The sequence below is a fragment of the Antennarius striatus genome, chromosome 3 (assembly GCF_040054535.1).
Source record: "Antennarius striatus isolate MH-2024 chromosome 3, ASM4005453v1, whole genome shotgun sequence".
In the NCBI taxonomy this organism is placed as follows: Eukaryota; Metazoa; Chordata; class Actinopteri; order Lophiiformes; family Antennariidae; genus Antennarius; species Antennarius striatus.
In genome coordinates this window covers 29,337,954-29,353,791 of record NC_090778.1, presented here as the reverse complement: position 1 = coordinate 29,353,791, position 15,838 = coordinate 29,337,954, and the positions used below count along the sequence as shown (strand labels likewise).

The window sequence follows — 15,838 nt, the reverse complement described above, 5'->3', positions numbered from 1 at the left end:
GGAGTGACGTCACGTCCCTCTTCAGTCGGACACAAACAAACAAACATAAATATAAATAAATATAAATAGATACAAATATAAATACAAGTAGATACAAATAAACATAAAATATAAATAAAGACAATTGGCGACTTTTCCAGTCGTTTTTTGTGTCCCGCGCCGTCGCTTATATCTGACGTCGGACGCGTCGCACTCAATCGACGTCACAAAGCGTCACAATAGCGCGCATCCTCGCCATCTTAGCGTCTCTTTGTGAGCCCCCGCTCCACGGTTCGGTTCCCCCAGCGGCTTCAGTTCCGTCCCGACATGCAAGGCAGCCGAGCCCCGCCGCAGAACCACGGGCCCCCGCGCCCCGGAGAGCACCGGAAGCCCGGGGGCGGCAGCACCAACGGCCAGCAGCCGGAGCCCGGCGAGCCGAGCCACCCGAACGAGGCCCTGACGCTGGACCTGCAGAGCTTCCGGAAGCCCGGGGAGAAGACGTTCACCCAGCGGAGCCGCCTGTTCGTGGGGAACCTGCCCACCGGCGTCACGGAGGACGACCTGGACAAGCTGTTCGCCAAGTACGGCAAGGCCAGCGAGATCTTCGTCAACAAGGAGCGGGGCTTCGGCTTCATCCGCCTGGAGACGCGCATCATCGCGGAGATCGCCCGGGCCGAGCTGGACGACACCCCGTTCCGGGGCCGGCCCATCCGGGTGAGGTTCGCCACCCACGGCGCCGCCCTGGCGGTCAAGAACCTGCCGGAGTTCGTGTCCAACGAGCTGCTGGAGGAGGCCTTCGCCGTGTTCGGCCAGATCGAGCGGGCCGTGGTGATCGTGGACGACCGGGGGCGGCCCACCGGGAAGGGCATCGTGGAGTTCACGTCCAAGCCGGCCGCCCGGAAGGCGCTGGACAAGTGCAGCGACGGCGCCTACCTGCTGACGGCCTTCCCGCGACCCATCACCGTGGAGCCCATGGAGCAGCTGGACGAGGAGGAGGGGCTGTCGGAGAAGCTGATCACCAAGAACCAGCAGTACCACAAGGAGCGGGAGCAGCCCCCACGCTTCGCCCAGCCGGGCTCCTTCGAGTACGAGTACGCCATGCGCTGGAAGGCCCTGATGGAGATGGAGAAGCAGCAGTACGACATGGTGGAGCACAACATGAAGGAGGCGCAGGAGAAGCTGGAGGCGGAGATGGAGGCGGGGCGCCATGAGCACCAGGTGATGCTGATGCGGCAGGACCTCCTGCGGCGGCAGGAGGAGCTGCGGCGGATGGAGGAGCGCCGCAACCAGGAGGTGCAGAAGAGGAAGCAGGCGGAGCTGCGGCAGGAGGAGGAGCGGCGGCGGCGCGAGGAGGAGCTGAGGCTGCGCGGCGAGGAGATGATGAAGCGGCAGCAGGAGGGCTTCCGGGGGGGCTTCCCCGAGGGCCGCGAGCAGGAGCTGCGGATGCACCTGGGGGCCCACGGCATGATGAACAGGAACTCGCTGGCAGGCGGCGCCGGGCCCTCGGGGGCCGCCGGCCTGGCCCCCGACAGCTCCCCCATGATGGCGGGGGCGGGAAACAACAGCAACATGCCGGGGGGCCAGGGGGGGTTCCCCAGGGGCCTCCCGGGGCCCGGCGACTACGGACCCAAACAGCAGCGCCGCTTCTGAGTCCGTCTGACTGAACCCTCACTTCTGTAGTTTGACCCGCTGCATGTTTTTATACCTGATTAGTTCTGTTTATTAGCCCCCCCCATAGACCCCCACCCCCCACATGAGCTATGTTGAGTTTTTTCTAAATGTATTCTCGTAGGGATTAACGTGTCCTCCTTTTGTTGATTTACCTGGAATAAATTCCTCAATCCTGGCCGTCTGCTGATTGGTCTGTTCTGAGCGCAGTGGGCGGGTTGTGATGATGTCATTGCTGACCTGTGACCTCACATGGTAACGGTTTAGAATCAGGGAGTGGTTTATTGATCAGCTGGTTGTAATTCTCAGGTGTGTTTGGAGCTCAGGTTTCATCACCAGCACCTCCTGAACGCTAAGCCACGCCCCCAGCACACGCGTGTCTCACCACCATGGAGTGTTTCCTGTTTACGACTAGACGCTCACACTCCGCCCACCAGGATGTCCCCAAGTCAGCTTCCATCCAGGCGGAGAGGAGCCGTCCCTGCAGGAAGACGCCATCTGACGCGGCGCCGGGGGCGGAGCCACCTGCCAGCAGAGACACAGGTTCTGTTGACAGGCGCCAGGGGCGGAGCCACAGGTTCTGTTGACAGCAGTCCAAAGGAGAAGCTGAGTCATTCAGAACATCTCAGGGTGTCAATCAGAGATCAGTATTGTGATCAGGTCTGATCAATCAGACCTGATCGATCAGGTCTGATTGATCAGGGTCGTGTTTAAATGTTTCCACTGATGTATGTCTTTGTTGCCACAGCAACCCTGATGACGTGGTGATAGAGGGATGACCTCTGACCTGAAGGAGGAGGAGGCAGCTGTGTCCAGGTCCGTAAAACAAACGACCCTCCTGGAACAGTTCAAGTATTGATTATTACTATTGATTATTACTATTGATGTTGTCCAATAGTTCTATTGATCGTTAATATTGATGAGTGTCAGGAGGGAAACAAACTCTGGGGACATGAACTCAGTTTGGGCTGCGATTCAGAACCTGGACGGGAAGTCAGACCAGCTCAGGGTTAGGGTCAAAGGTTAGGGTCAGTGTTAGGGCAGGTGGACTCAGGAGGTGATTGGCTCGTGGGGGTTGATCTGATAACCCTGTGAGGATCTGACAGCGCCCCCCTGAGGCCCACCCCCCCGTCACCTCGGGGCCCAACCAGCCGACATCAGCGGTTCCATCAGAATACGCCATGAAGATGTTTATCTGGAAGACCAATCAGAATGGTCTCTGAGGAGGACCTGCCCAGCTCCGGTGGAAGCTCCTCCCCCTCCACGACTCATCGATCGTCAGTCTTTAACCAGCATGAGTTCAGTCCAATCACCGACTTTAAATTCCCTGAATTTAAATCAATATGAGAAGAATTCAGTCATCAGCTGTTTATGAAGCTGAATGTTAATAATTAAATATTAATAATTAAAAATGTTATTGATCAGCTCCAGTTCAAACAGGAGCTGTTAGAAAATAAGGAGCTCTTAGTTTTAACGGCCTGTAGATGTCGTCCAATGTCTGATGTACAGAACTCATAACAGGGTAGGGGGGTAGGGTTAGAGGGGTAGGGTTAGAGAGAGGTTAGAGGGGTTAGGATTAGGGGGTTGAGGTTAGAGAGGTAGGGGGGTAGAGTTAGAGGGGTAAGGTTAGGGGGTTAGGGTTAGATAGATAGGGTTAGAGGGGTTAGGGTTAGAGGGGTAGGGGGGTTAGGGGTAGAGGGGTAGGGTTAGAAAGGTAGGGTTAGAGGGCTAGGGGGTTAGGGTTAGTGGGGTAGGGGTAGAGGGGTAGGGTTAGGTGGGTTAGGGGTAGGGTTAGAGGGGTTAGGGGTAGAGGGGTAGGGTTAGAGGGGTTAGGGGTAGAGGGGTAGGGTTAGAGGGGTTAGGGGTAGAGGGGTAGGGTTAGAGGGGGTAGAGGGGTTAGGGGTAGAGGGGTAGGGTTAGGGGTAGAGGGGTAGGGTTAGGGGGGTTAGGGGTAGAGGGGTAGGGTTTGGTGGGTTAGGGGTAGGGTTAGAGGGGTTAGGGGTAGAGGGGTAGGGTTAGAGGGGTTAGGGGTAGAGGGGTAGGGTTAGAGGGGTTAGGGGTAGAGGGGTAGGGTTAGGGGGGTTAGGGGGGTTAGGGGTAGAGGGGTAGGGTTAAGGGGGTAGAATTAGGGGGGTTAGGGGTAGAGGGGTAGGGTTAAGGGGGTAGAATTAGGAGGGGTAGGGGTAGAGGGGTAGGGTTAGGGGGTTAGGGGTAGAGGGGTAGGGTTAAGGGGGTAGAATTAGGGGGGTTAGGGTTAGAGGGGTAGGGGTACAGGGGTAGGGTTAGGGGGGTTAGGGGTAGGGTTAGAGGGGTTAGGGGTAGGGGGGTAGGGTTAGGGGGGTTAGGGGTAGGGTTAAGGGGGTTAGGGTAGCCTGTATTCCTCCTCTAACACAGCTAGCATAGCTGTGCAACAGTTAGCGTAGCTGTACGACAGCTGGTTTAGTTCCAGCTGTTGTCGCTCTGATCAACACCACAGCTTTTGGGGGGGGGGGGGGGTTCCCAGGGCGTCAGCTGGGCCCTTATCAGTGACACCCATCATATCTGCCTGTTCTTGTCTCCGGCTCAGGTGTTTCTCCACCTTCGCCCTGACAGCCTTGACTGAGGGCTTAATCTGGCCGTGGCCTTGACACGTGATAAGAGCATTAATGACACAGCTGATCTGATGGCAGGATGTGATGGGGGAAGTGACTGGTGTCGTCCTGACGACCTTGTTTGATAACAGACGGATGGGCCCCCGGTGGTCCAGAGGGTTCCGGAGCCTCCAGGGGAACCAGAGGACGTCGAACACAGACCCCCCTGCCTCCAGCCCATCGCTATCTATATTTAGATGATGTACGACTCATTGATGAACTGGGTGCGGTTCTTCGTTCGGGTTCTCCACCTGGCCGTCATGTCGCCTGACACCCAATCAGAATCCGTCTTTGTTAATTATCAGACAGAGGAATTGATCGTCCGTGGCTGCGATTGGCCAGCCGTCACATCACACCAGATAAGAAAGATGTGACATCACCAAAGGGGTGACGCTCAGCATGTCCTGCCCCCCCCCACCCTGACGCCTGTTAGACGGACTGACGGGACGGATAGGACGCCTCGGACTCAGCTCCTGTTCATCTGATGCGTGTCCGCGGTGGACAGCAGTGATTCACACGCCTTTGTTCTACCTGAGGAACCTGTGAGGAGCCCGTAAGGAACCATGTTCCACGTCTCGGCCCTCATCGCCCTGCTGACCTGCGTGGTGAGTCCTTCCCCCGAGTCTCCTGTCCAACATCGGTTGTCGGTTGTACTGCGTGTATCCACCCTTCGCCTGAACAGGAAACACTAAACATGTTTCTTTACTCGCTAGAATATTTGTAGACGTTTGTACGAACAGAATGAGGTCATCAACAAAAAGTTTTTAGTAAAAATGTGAAGGTAAAACAGAAATGATCGTCTGTCATGATGTCACCCATGAATACACAGCTTGAAATGTTTCTGAGGTTCTCTGCGTTCCTGAACGGTCGCACCAGTTTGTTCTTGACGCTGGGTTCTTAGAGCGTCGGTAACAATAACGTCTGTCCAGGTTCTGGACAAGTTCATGGATTCTGTCTCACTAAAAGACCAAACCAGATAACCGTTGGGTTACTAAGAAAGATATGAGCTGAGTGCCCCACAAAGAACAACACGGAACCTGAGATCACCCTCAGGAACACCAACCAGTAACTGGACACATTACCAGTGTAAAAACGTTTGGGGAGGTCCTGAGTCATCCAGGTCCAGCTGGACCAACAAGCGTCAAGTGGACCTGCTTCAGGTTGGGTGAAGATGTTTCTCCTCTCAGACAACTCTTCTTCAGTTCTGACCAGTAAAGTCTAGATCCTGATCCTGTTAGAGGTTCTGACTGACTGGTAGAGTCCAGATCCTGATCCTGTTGGAGGTTCTGACTAACCCGTAGAGTCCAGATCCTGATCCTCCTGTCGACCCAAACCACCAACAGAATGATTCTCATTAGGAATCATTCCTCTTCATAAGTGGGTCGTTGTCCCGCCCACCCTCCGGTGAGCTGAACCCAGGTGTGAATGGTTGTCATGGTTACTGGGGATGGGGGTCCATACTGGATTACCAGGATCAGATCTGGACTCTCCAGCTCTACATCAACTCCTGAAGTATTTTCCATGTAATCCTCATGTTGGATCAGATCTGGGTCATCTGGTGTTCGGGTCAAACGCTGCGACAGAATAACCCACCTGAACTCGTCTCCATGGTTTTAGGGTTAAGGGTTTGGGTTTTAATGTTCTTCGTGGGTAGCCTATCATCACGCAGCAACACGCCCTCCTCTTCCTCACCTGCAGACGGACTAACTGAATGGTGACTCCTCCCACAGGTGCTGTCGGAGGCCCAGCATGAGGCTGGCTACTGCACCTTCTACGAGGAGTGTGGGTACAACCCGCTGCTGGAGGACACCCTCATTGACCCCATCGTCCCCTGTTATAACTACACCCCTGCTCTGGCCATCACGGGGGCCCACTACAGGCAATTCAAACAGGTCTGTAGCCCCCCACCCACATGGAGCAGGACTGATTCAAATGTTAGAGCAGGTCTATCTGTGTACACACCCTACAGGAAGTGAGCTCATGTTTGCACCTGTTCTTCTCCAGGTGTGCCCAATGCTGGACCGTGGAGAGGGCAACACCTTCGCCTGCTGCTCCATCCGACAGCTGAAGTCGCTGGACAAGAGTCTCAAGTTGTCCAAGGCCGTTCTTCTCCGCTGCCCCTCCTGTGCTGAGAACTTTGCCCACCTGCACTGCATCAACACCTGCAGCCCCAACCAGAGTCAGACAGTAAACGTCACAAAGATCATGAACATCACCGCCTTTGACAACAGCACAAAGGAGGCGGTGGTGGCCTACCAGGCCTTCCTCAGCACCAGTTTTGCAGATGCTGCCTTCCAGTCTTGTAAAAATGTTCGGATTCCAGCTACAGGGGGGTACGCAATCGCAACCATGTGTGGTCGGTACGGTGCCAAGCTGTGCACCCCGCAGCGCTGGTACGACTTCCAGGGAGACTCCAGTAATGGCCTAGCTCCACTGGACATCGACTTCAACTTGGTGGAGGAGGGCGATACGGATGGACTCCCGGAAGGCGTGGTTCCCTACGGCGGGCGCGCGTTGAGGTGCAACGAGAAGACGCCGTCTGGGCGAGGCGCCTGTTCCTGCCAGGACTGCAAGGAGTCGTGCCCAAAGATACCCCAGCCTGCACCCCCCCCCGGCCCCTTCAGACTGCTGGGTGCAGATGGCTTCCTCATCGTCTCGATCATCTTACTCTGTGTCCTGACGCTTGCGTTCGTTTCCTACCTGTCCATTACTTACGCGGTGAGGTCTCAGCGGAGAAGGGACGAAGAGAAAGGAAAGAGAACCGTCAAAGGCAAAGACCAGAACAGTAACGACGTGACCCAGCAGGTGGTCGACCCATCGGAGGTGACGTGTGCCGACAGGAACAGCCTGGCCGCTCAAGCGTTCTTGAAATCCAGGTTTCAGATTTGGGGAACTGTTATGGCTACTTACCCGCTCACGGTTGGTTCCTCCATACGTCTCAGGAACACCTCACAAACAAACGGTAGAAGATTTCTCTGTTGATATTTTATCTCACTTCCAGGTCCTCCTGTTGTCGGCTGTGGTCGTAGCTGTTTTCTCCGCTGGCCTCAAGTCCATTGAGCTCACCACCGACCCGGTGGAGCTCTGGTCTGCTCCCAACAGCCGCGCCCGCCAGGAGAAAGAATTCCACGACACGCACTTTGACCCTTTCTTCAGGACGAACCAGCTGATTCTGACGGCACCCGGCAGGAAAGGCCAAGTTTATGACTCCTTGTTGTTTGGACTGCAGAACTTTAGTGGAATCGTATCCAAAGATCTCATCATTGAGCTGCTGGAGCTCCAGAAACAAATTCAGGTACACATCCCAGAGTCACAGCTGAACATGGAAACTGTTTGCAAAAGTTCCCTCCATGACAAAATAATACCTCTTCTCTACCAATTCAGGCCATTGAGTTCTGGTCAGAGGATCTGAGCCGGATGGCGAGTCTGAAGGACGTGTGCTTCGCCCCCCTGAACCCGTCCAACTCCTCCCTGGTGGACTGTGCCGTCAACAGTTTGCCCCAGTACTTCCAGAACAGCCTGAAGAACATCAACGATAAGGTGAACATGACAGAGTTGGGGGTGACCAAGGAGGTGGACTGGAGGGACCATCTGATCTACTGCTTCAAGTAAGAACTGAGCCGCCTCAGAATGAGTGAAGCTGTGAAACCCACTGATGTAAAACCTCCTTCTCTCTCAAGTTCTCCCCTGTCCTTCAAGGACATCACCGATTTGGGAATGAGCTGCATGGCCGATTACGGCGCTCCGGTCTTCCCCTTTTTGGCGGTGGGGGGCTACGAGAGTGAGTGACTGTCCTCGCATCAAATATGTGAAACGTGACAAACAGAAGTGACCGTTCCGTGTTGTGCGTTCCCCAGATGAAGACTACACCAATGCCGAAGCCCTGATCCTGACCTTCTCTCTCAACAATTATCCTCGCGGCAGCACCAAGTTTAAGGTGGCGATGCAGTGGGAGAGAGAGTTCCTGAAAATTGTCCAGGACTACCAGAGAAATCGTTCCAGCAACTTCACATTTGCGTACATGGCAGAGGTGAAGTCGACTCTCCAGACTGTGTCGTCTCTCTGCCAACTAACCCTAACCCTAACTAACCCTAACCCTAACTAACCCTAGCCCTAATTTAACTCTAAATAACCCTAACCCCTAATTTACCACGAACTAACCCTAATCTAACCCTTACCCTTAAACCCTAACGCTAACCCTAACCTAACCCTAACCTAACCCTAACCAACCCTAACTGTAACACTAACTAACCCTAACCCTAACCTAAACCTAACTAACCCTAACCTAACCCCTTACCCTAACCTAACCCCTAATTAACCCTAACCTAACCCCTAACTAACCCTAACCTAACCCTAACCAACCCTAACTGTAACACTAACTTACCCTAACCCTAACCTAAACCTAACTAACCCTAACCTAACCCCTTACCCTAACCTAACCCCTAACTAACCCTAACCTAACCCCTAACTAACCCTAACCTAACCCCTAACTAACCCTAACCTAACCCCTAACTAACCCTAACCTAACCCCTAACTAACCCTAACCTAACCCTAACTAACCCTAACCCCTAACTAACCATAACCTAACCCTAACTAACCCTAACCCCTAACTAACCCTAACCTAACCCTAACTAACCCTAACCCCTAACCTAACCCCCAACCTAACCCCTAACTAACCCTAACCTAACCCCTAACTAACCCTAACCTAACCCCTAACTAACCCTAACTAACCCTAACCCCTAACTAACCCTAACCTAACCCTAACTAACCCTAACCCCTAACTAACCATAACCTAACCCTAACTAACCCTAACCCCTAACTAACCCTAACCTAACCCTAACTAACCCTAACCCCTAACCTAACCCCCAACCTAACCCCTAACTAACCCTAACCTAACCCCTAACTAACCCTAACCTAACCCCTAACTAACCATAACCTAACCCCTAACTAACCATAACCTAACCCTAACTAACCCTAACCCCTAACTAACCCTAACCTAACCCCTAACTAACCCTAACCTAACCCCTAACTAACCATAACCTAACCCCTAACTAACCCTAACCTAACCCTAACTAACCCTAACCTAACCCCTCTGTCCCCAGAGGTCTCTGGAGGATGAGATCAACCGGACGACAGCAGAGGACATCCCCATCTTCATGATCAGCTACGCTGTCATCTTTGTTTACATCGCCGTGGCTCTGGGGGAGTACTCGTCATGGCGACGCATCCTGGTAAGACCCAGAGAAGGACGTTCACCTTCAGTACTGAACAGTATTCAGCTGAGGTCCAGCCCTAGCCCTGACCACAGCCTCAACCCCCAACTCTACCCCCCCACCGCTTGAACCTCCTCCCTAACCTGACCCCCAATGCTAACCCTAAACCTAACCCTAGTCCTGACCATGACCCTAACCCTAACCCCCTCGCCGCTTGACAGGTTGCTGTCGTTCACGGTTCTCAGAGGATGACTCGTCGTTCATTTCTGATTGGTGAATGGAGATTCTCGCTCAGCTCATCCGTGAGACTGGAGCTCTTAGCACAGCTGTGTCACGGCGCAGCCTCACAGATTGGTAGCATGCTAATGCTAGCTGCGTCAGGACGTGAGAGGCCCCCAGGCTGGTCCCACAACACGTATCACAGGCGTGATAGGAGCCGTGTGATCGGCATAGAGCTTATCTCTCAGCACACGGGTTTATGGGCCGTTCAGGAGATACACGCCAGGGTCACCGAGTTGAACACCTGAGTTATGATCCCTGCAGGTGGACTCCAAGTTTCTGGTGGGTCTGGGGGGGATCCTGGTGGTGGGTTGCTCTGTCCTGGCCTCCATGGGCTTCTACTCCTGGATTGGCGTCCCGTCCTCGCTGGTCATTCTCCAGGTCGTGCCCTTCCTGGTCCTCGCCGTCGGTGCTGACAACATCTTCATCTTTGTTCTGGAGTACCAGGTGAGTGTCGCCGTGCCGACGACGTGTAGATGGTTGTCGTAGTGACGACATGGACACGCATGTCCTTGCAGAGAGATGTACGGCGGCCGGGCGAAAAGAGGGAGGAGCAGATTGGTCGTGTCCTTGGAAACGTGGCTCCCAGCATGCTCCTCTGCAGTCTGTCTGAGTCGGTGTGCTTCTTTCTGGGTAGGACCTGTTGACCCAACGCCCGGTGGGACGGTCCCACGTGGGCCAGACCCTCACCAGCGTCTGTTTGTCCTGCAGGGGCCCTGTCCACGATGCCCGCGGTGAAGACCTTCGCCCTGTACGCCGCCCTGGCCGTGCTGATGGACTTTGTGCTCCAGATGACGGCCTTCGTGGCGCTGCTGTCTCTGGACGTACGGCGTCAGGACGGCGGCCGCTGCGAGCTGCTCTGCTGCATCACCGTTACCCCCCAACACCCCAACAAACCCAACGACGGCTTCCTGCTGCCCCTCATGAGGAAGTACTACGCCCCGGTCCTCCTGAACCGCTACACCAGGGTCATCGTGGTAAACGTGGTCCCGTCGAGTCCCCAATGACCTCCTGGCCCCGCTGACCCCGTTCACACCTGCTCCACTCATTCTGTCCCCAGATGCTGGTCTTCATCTTCATGCTCTCCGGGTCTCTGTTCCTCATGTTCCACGTGACCGTGGGTCTGGACCAGGAGCTGGCGATGCCTCAGGTGAGGACGCGCCGCCGCTGACACGCCCTCACACCCAGGTATTCAGAGAACCTGAAGCCCGTGTTTCTGCCCCAGGGCTCCTACATGCTGGAGTATTTCCAGTATCTGTACAAATACTTCGAGGTCGGCGTTCCCATTTATTTTGTGACGAAACGGGGGTTCAACTTCACCACCAAGGAGGGCATGAACGCCGTCTGCTCCAGCGTGGGCTGCGACCAGTTCTCTCTGACCCAGAAGATCCAGTACGCCACCGACTACCCCGAAAGGTGAGTCTGTCGCCTCGCTTTTCTGCGTTGTCCTTCAAATACGTGTTTTTCACTGACAGATCCTTGAACCGGCTGCTATCATCTAGCAACCTCTTACATACTAGTCATCAGCCAATCAGATCGGTTAATGACCAACAGCTCTTATCAGATAACGGACATCTCTGGCTGATTGTGCCAGGCAGAGAAAGCAAACACCCCAAACATCCTGCTATCAGCCCCCCCGACGGACGGCGTCTGGCTGGACCGCGAGGACAAGGAGCAGAGTTAGGACACGAAACGAGACTAGAAGACTAGAAAAAGACTAGGATAAATATTAAAATAAAGATTAGAATAATGACGAGAATAAACATTAGAATAAAGACTATCAAAAAGACTGGAATAAACACTGAAAAACTAGATTCACAACTGGAATAAAGACTACAATAAACACCGGTAGAAAAATTAAATGGACTAGAATAAGACTAAATAGACCAGAAAACACATTAGACTAAAGACTAGAATAAAGAATAAAATAAATATTACAAAGACTAGAAAAAAATGAGAACAAAAGCTAGAATAAGAAAAAGACTAGAATAAAGATTGGAAAAACAAGAATCAAGACTGGAATAAATACTAAAATTTAGACTGAAAAGACTATAAAAAAGACAAGAATGAAGATTGGAATAAAGACTAGAATAAGGATTAAAATATAGACTATAATAAAGACAAAAATAAAGACTAAAAGAGACTACAAAAAGATACCGAAAGACTACATAAATTGCAAAACAGACTACAATAATGACTAGAATTAAGACTAGAATACAGAATAAAAAGAATAGAAAAACGACTTGAATAAAGATTAGAATAAATGCCAAAATAAAGACTAGAATCAAGACAAGAGAACAAAGACTAAAAAAGACTTTAAAAAGACTAGAGGAAATACTAGAATAAGGACTAGAATAAAAACTAGCATAAAATTTCCGACATAAAAAAACTAGGAAAAAAGACTAGACTAGAATGAAACCTAAAATGACCGGAATAATGACTAGAAAAAGACTACAATAAGGACTAGAGAAAAAGACTAAATTAAAGACTAAAAAGACTAGAATAAAACTACAACAAAGACTGAACAAAGGCTAAAAGACACTGAAAAAAGACTGAAATAAAGACTAAAAAGAATAGAATGAAAACTAGACAAAAAAGAAGACTAGAACAGAGACAAAAATAAAGATTAGTCTTCAGAAAAAAATACTACGATAAAGATTAGAAAAAGACAAAAATATTTGAAAAAAAGAATAGAATGAAGAAAAAAAGACTAGAAAAAGATGAGAAAAAGGCTAAAGTAAAAACTTCAAAAATAATAGAAAGAAGACGTCAGAAGAGACCAGAATAAAACTAGAATAAAGCCTAGAAAGAGGACTGGACTAGAGACTGAGTCTGGAATAAAGAGGAGAATAAATGAACTAAAGAATGACTGAACCCATCTGGGGTCGAGTACACGGGATTATTACCCGTGACCACCGTGACATGACTTCAGAACGAGCACACGTTGCTTCCTGGAGTGAAGGATTATGGGCCGTCTTATCTGTTGTTATCTAACGGACATAAGGTTCTGCTCATAAACAGATCAGCGTTTCTGTTGGGGGGGGGTTACTGAGAAAATACAGGTAGGATTTGTTTCCAAAAGGAGCTGAGACGATCTCTGATGTTACATGACCCCCCCCCCAGAGGAAGGGGTGGGGGGTCATGAGAAATAAAATAACAAAAACCCAAACGCTCTGTGCCCCCCTGATGGCCTGGTGGGGGGGGCCACTGAACGTGTTCTGTGACGCTCCGCCCCTCCACTGACGCCCCCCCCCCCCAGGTCCTACATCTCTATCCCGGCCAACTCGTGGGTGGACGACTTCATCGACTGGCTGAATCCCGGCTCCGACTGCTGTCGCCTCTACACCAAATACCCCGACATCGGGAAGTTCTGCCCTGCAAGTGAAGGTTGGCCCCAGCTCTGAGAACCCCCCCATACCTCCCTGCCCCCCTGTGGGAGGTCCCACTGACCCCTGGTCTGCTCTCTGCCCCCCCAGAGGCTGACATCTGTAAGGCCAAGTGCATGCCCCTGTCCCTCAGGCCCAGCGTCAGGCAGTTCAACCGCTTCTTGCCCCACTTCCTGGGCAACAGACCCGACCTGAAGTGCCCCAAAGGGTGAGTCCCACCGGGTGACCCATCGGGTGACCTACGGTAGGTCTGTAGACTGAACACCTGCTCACCTGTCCCTCTGTCCTCAGCGGTCTGGGCGCCTACGACAAGGCGGTGGTGATGGACGAGAGCGGAGAGATTATAGGTAAGGTTGCCCTGAAGCCGCCCTCAGGGGGCGTCACCGGGGCGACAAAGGTTGCCCTGAAGCCGCCCTCAGGGGGCGTCACCGGGGCGACAAAGGTCGCCCTGAAGCCGCCCTCAGGGGGCGTCACCGGGGCGACAAAGGTTGCCCTGAAGCCGCCCTCAGGGGGCGTCACCGGGGCGACAAAGGTCGCCCTGAAGCCGCCCTCAGGGGGCGTCACCTGGGAGACTAACGGTCTGCTTTGGGTTCCAGCCTCCCGCTTCATGGCCTACCACACCCCCCTGACCAACTCCCAGGAGTTCACCAACGCCCTGCTGAAGGCCCGAGAGCTCGCCCACAACATCACCCTGGGCATGAGGCAAATACCGGGCACCTCGCCCGACTTCGAGGTCTTTCCATACACGTAAGTACTGACATGTCCTACCCCTGACCCCAAAGATCCTCTCACCCCGTTCTTCTCACCCGTCTCCTCTCACCCGTCTCCTCTCACCCGTCTCCTCTCACCCGTCTCCTCTCACCCGTCTCCTCTCACCCGTCTCCTCTCACCCGTCTCCTCTCACCCGTCTCCTCTCACCCGTCTCCTCTCACCCGTCTCCTCTCACCCGTCTCCTCTCACCCGTCTCCTCTCACCCATCTCCTCTCACCCGTCTCCTCTCACCCGTCTCCTCTCACCCGTCTCCTCTCACCCGTCTCCTCTCACCCGTCTCCTCTCACCCGTCTCCTCTCACCCGTCTCCAGGGTGACGAACGTGTTCTACGAGCAGTACCTGAGCATCGTGCCCGAGGGGCTGTTCGGGGTGTCTCTCTGCCTGTTGCCCACCTTCCTGGTCTGCTGCCTCCTGCTGGGGCTGGACCTTCGCTCGGGGCTCCTCAACCTGCTGACCATCATCATGATCGTCGTGGATACGGTGGGGGTCATGACCCTGTGGGGCATCCATTACAACGCGGTGGCCCTCATCAACCTGGTCACGGTAAGAACCGCCGCCCTCGGAGAGGCGTGGCCTCAGGAAACCCCCCACTAACCCGAGGTGGTTGTGGCGCCCCCTGCAGGCGGTGGGCATCTCAGTGGAGTTCGTGTCCCACATGACGCGCTCCTTCGCCCTCAGCACCAAGGCCACGCGTGTGGAGCGGGCGGCCGAGGCCACGGCCAACATGGGCAGCGCGGTGAGTACCTGAGGCGGCAACACCCCCCGCTGACACGCCCCCCCGCTGACACGCCGCTGCTCGTCCGCAGGTGTTCGCCGGCGTCGCCATGACCAACCTGCCCGGCATCCTGGTGCTGGCGTTCGCCAAAGCGCAGCTCATCCAGATCTTCTTCTTCCGCCTCAACCTGGTCATCACGCTGCTGGGCGTCGCCCACGGCCTCGTCTTCCTGCCCGTGCTGCTCAGCTACTTCGGTGCGTACGCCAGCCACGCTAGCCGCGCTAGCTGTGCTAACCGCGGTAGTCATGTTAGATGCATTAGCCGTGATAGCTACATTAGCCACATTAGCCACGTTAGCGGCTGTAACATGGCACTGCCTGTCGTCCAATCAGGGCCCGGCGTGAACAAAGCCGTGTTGCTGCAGCTCCAGCAGGAGAAGGGCGCCGCCCTGCAGGAGCTGGAGAGGAGGAAGTACCTGAAGCACGTCTACGACAACCTGAGCTACGAGGGCGACGCCCCTCCGGGCCCCGCCCTCACCAGAACCTCCACGGGGGCTGCCGCCCCCTCAAAGGCCACTGGAAACCCGCCGGAGGCCACGAAGGAGGTTCTGGAGCGGCTCTGAGCGGCGGCGCCGGATGGGCTTCTGGGTAAATACCTCTGGATCATGAACTACGTACCTCAAGCAGAACCGCTAACGGGGACGGACGCCGCGGCGCCGAGCGACGACCCAATGAGGGCGCGGCGTCGTGTGGATCTCAGACCGACGCTCTGTGTGATTATTTTATACGTGTGAACATTTCACTGGTCAGTGATTAAAGGAAGGATCGACACGCCCCCTCCTGTTGAAACCTTTGATTCTAACCGCCTGGAAACGGGGGGGTTCTTTATTTATTTCAGGAAATAAAAGCAAATGGAAGCCGACATGTTCATGTTTTTATGAATAAAATTATTCACTTTTCCATTCGCTCCGTGTTCGTGAAGATTTGTGACGAGTCGGGACAAATTCTGTGTGGATGAACCTCCTGGGGAGTCGACAGGAGGAAGAAGGAGAAACTACGGCAGAGCGTGAGGGACATTACTAATAAATAACGTCAGTTAGAACTTTTATACTATGACTCCTCAAGAACAAAAGTCCATCATTTCAACACAAATAATTCTATATAACAAATCATGTCTGCAAAGAGAAAAGTATGTTCA

General features: G+C 53.6%; 2 protein-coding genes across 2 annotated transcripts; both read left to right on the top strand.

The window, feature by feature from the left end:
• The first annotated feature begins 158 nt into the window (after positions 1-158).
• Positions 159-1,825, top strand: nono (non-POU domain containing, octamer-binding). The gene has a single exon (XM_068311147.1). The coding sequence runs from the start codon at positions 307-309 to the stop codon at positions 1,627-1,629; it is 1,323 nt and encodes a 440-aa protein (XP_068167248.1). The 5' UTR covers positions 159-306; the 3' UTR covers positions 1,630-1,825.
• A 533-nt stretch (positions 1,826-2,358) lies between these two features.
• Positions 2,359-15,605, top strand: npc1l1 (NPC1-like 1). The gene is made up of 22 exons (XM_068311142.1): positions 2,359-2,463; positions 4,214-4,882; positions 6,008-6,169; positions 6,282-7,196; positions 7,279-7,572; positions 7,662-7,885; positions 7,958-8,058; positions 8,135-8,307; positions 9,380-9,508; positions 10,034-10,216; positions 10,288-10,402; positions 10,481-10,746; positions 10,830-10,919; positions 10,995-11,185; positions 13,029-13,156; positions 13,246-13,363; positions 13,447-13,502; positions 13,752-13,902; positions 14,238-14,469; positions 14,549-14,662; positions 14,733-14,895; positions 15,034-15,605. Exons 2-22 carry the CDS (start codon positions 4,841-4,843, stop codon positions 15,261-15,263), a joined length of 4,077 nt encoding a protein of 1,358 aa, XP_068167243.1. The 5' UTR covers positions 2,359-2,463; positions 4,214-4,840; the 3' UTR covers positions 15,264-15,605.
• Positions 15,606-15,838: the final 233 nt, after the last annotated feature.

What these genes read in the sequence shown, in the direction of transcription:
- nono (XM_068311147.1), top strand. Translation starts at nt 307, where the DNA reads ATGCAAGGCAGCCGAGCCCCGCCGCAGAACCACGGGCCCCCGCGCCCC.
- npc1l1 (XM_068311142.1), top strand. Translation starts at nt 4,841, where the DNA reads ATGTTCCACGTCTCGGCCCTCATCGCCCTGCTGACCTGCGTG. An exon ending in TGGCTACTTACCCGCTCACG is followed by an intron (nt 7,197 to 7,278) that starts GTTGGTTCCTCC and finishes TCTCACTTCCAG; the next exon opens with GTCCTCCTGTTGTCGGCTGT. An exon ending in GACCTGAAGTGCCCCAAAGG is followed by an intron (nt 13,364 to 13,446) that starts GTGAGTCCCACC and finishes CTCTGTCCTCAG; the next exon opens with CGGTCTGGGCGCCTACGACA.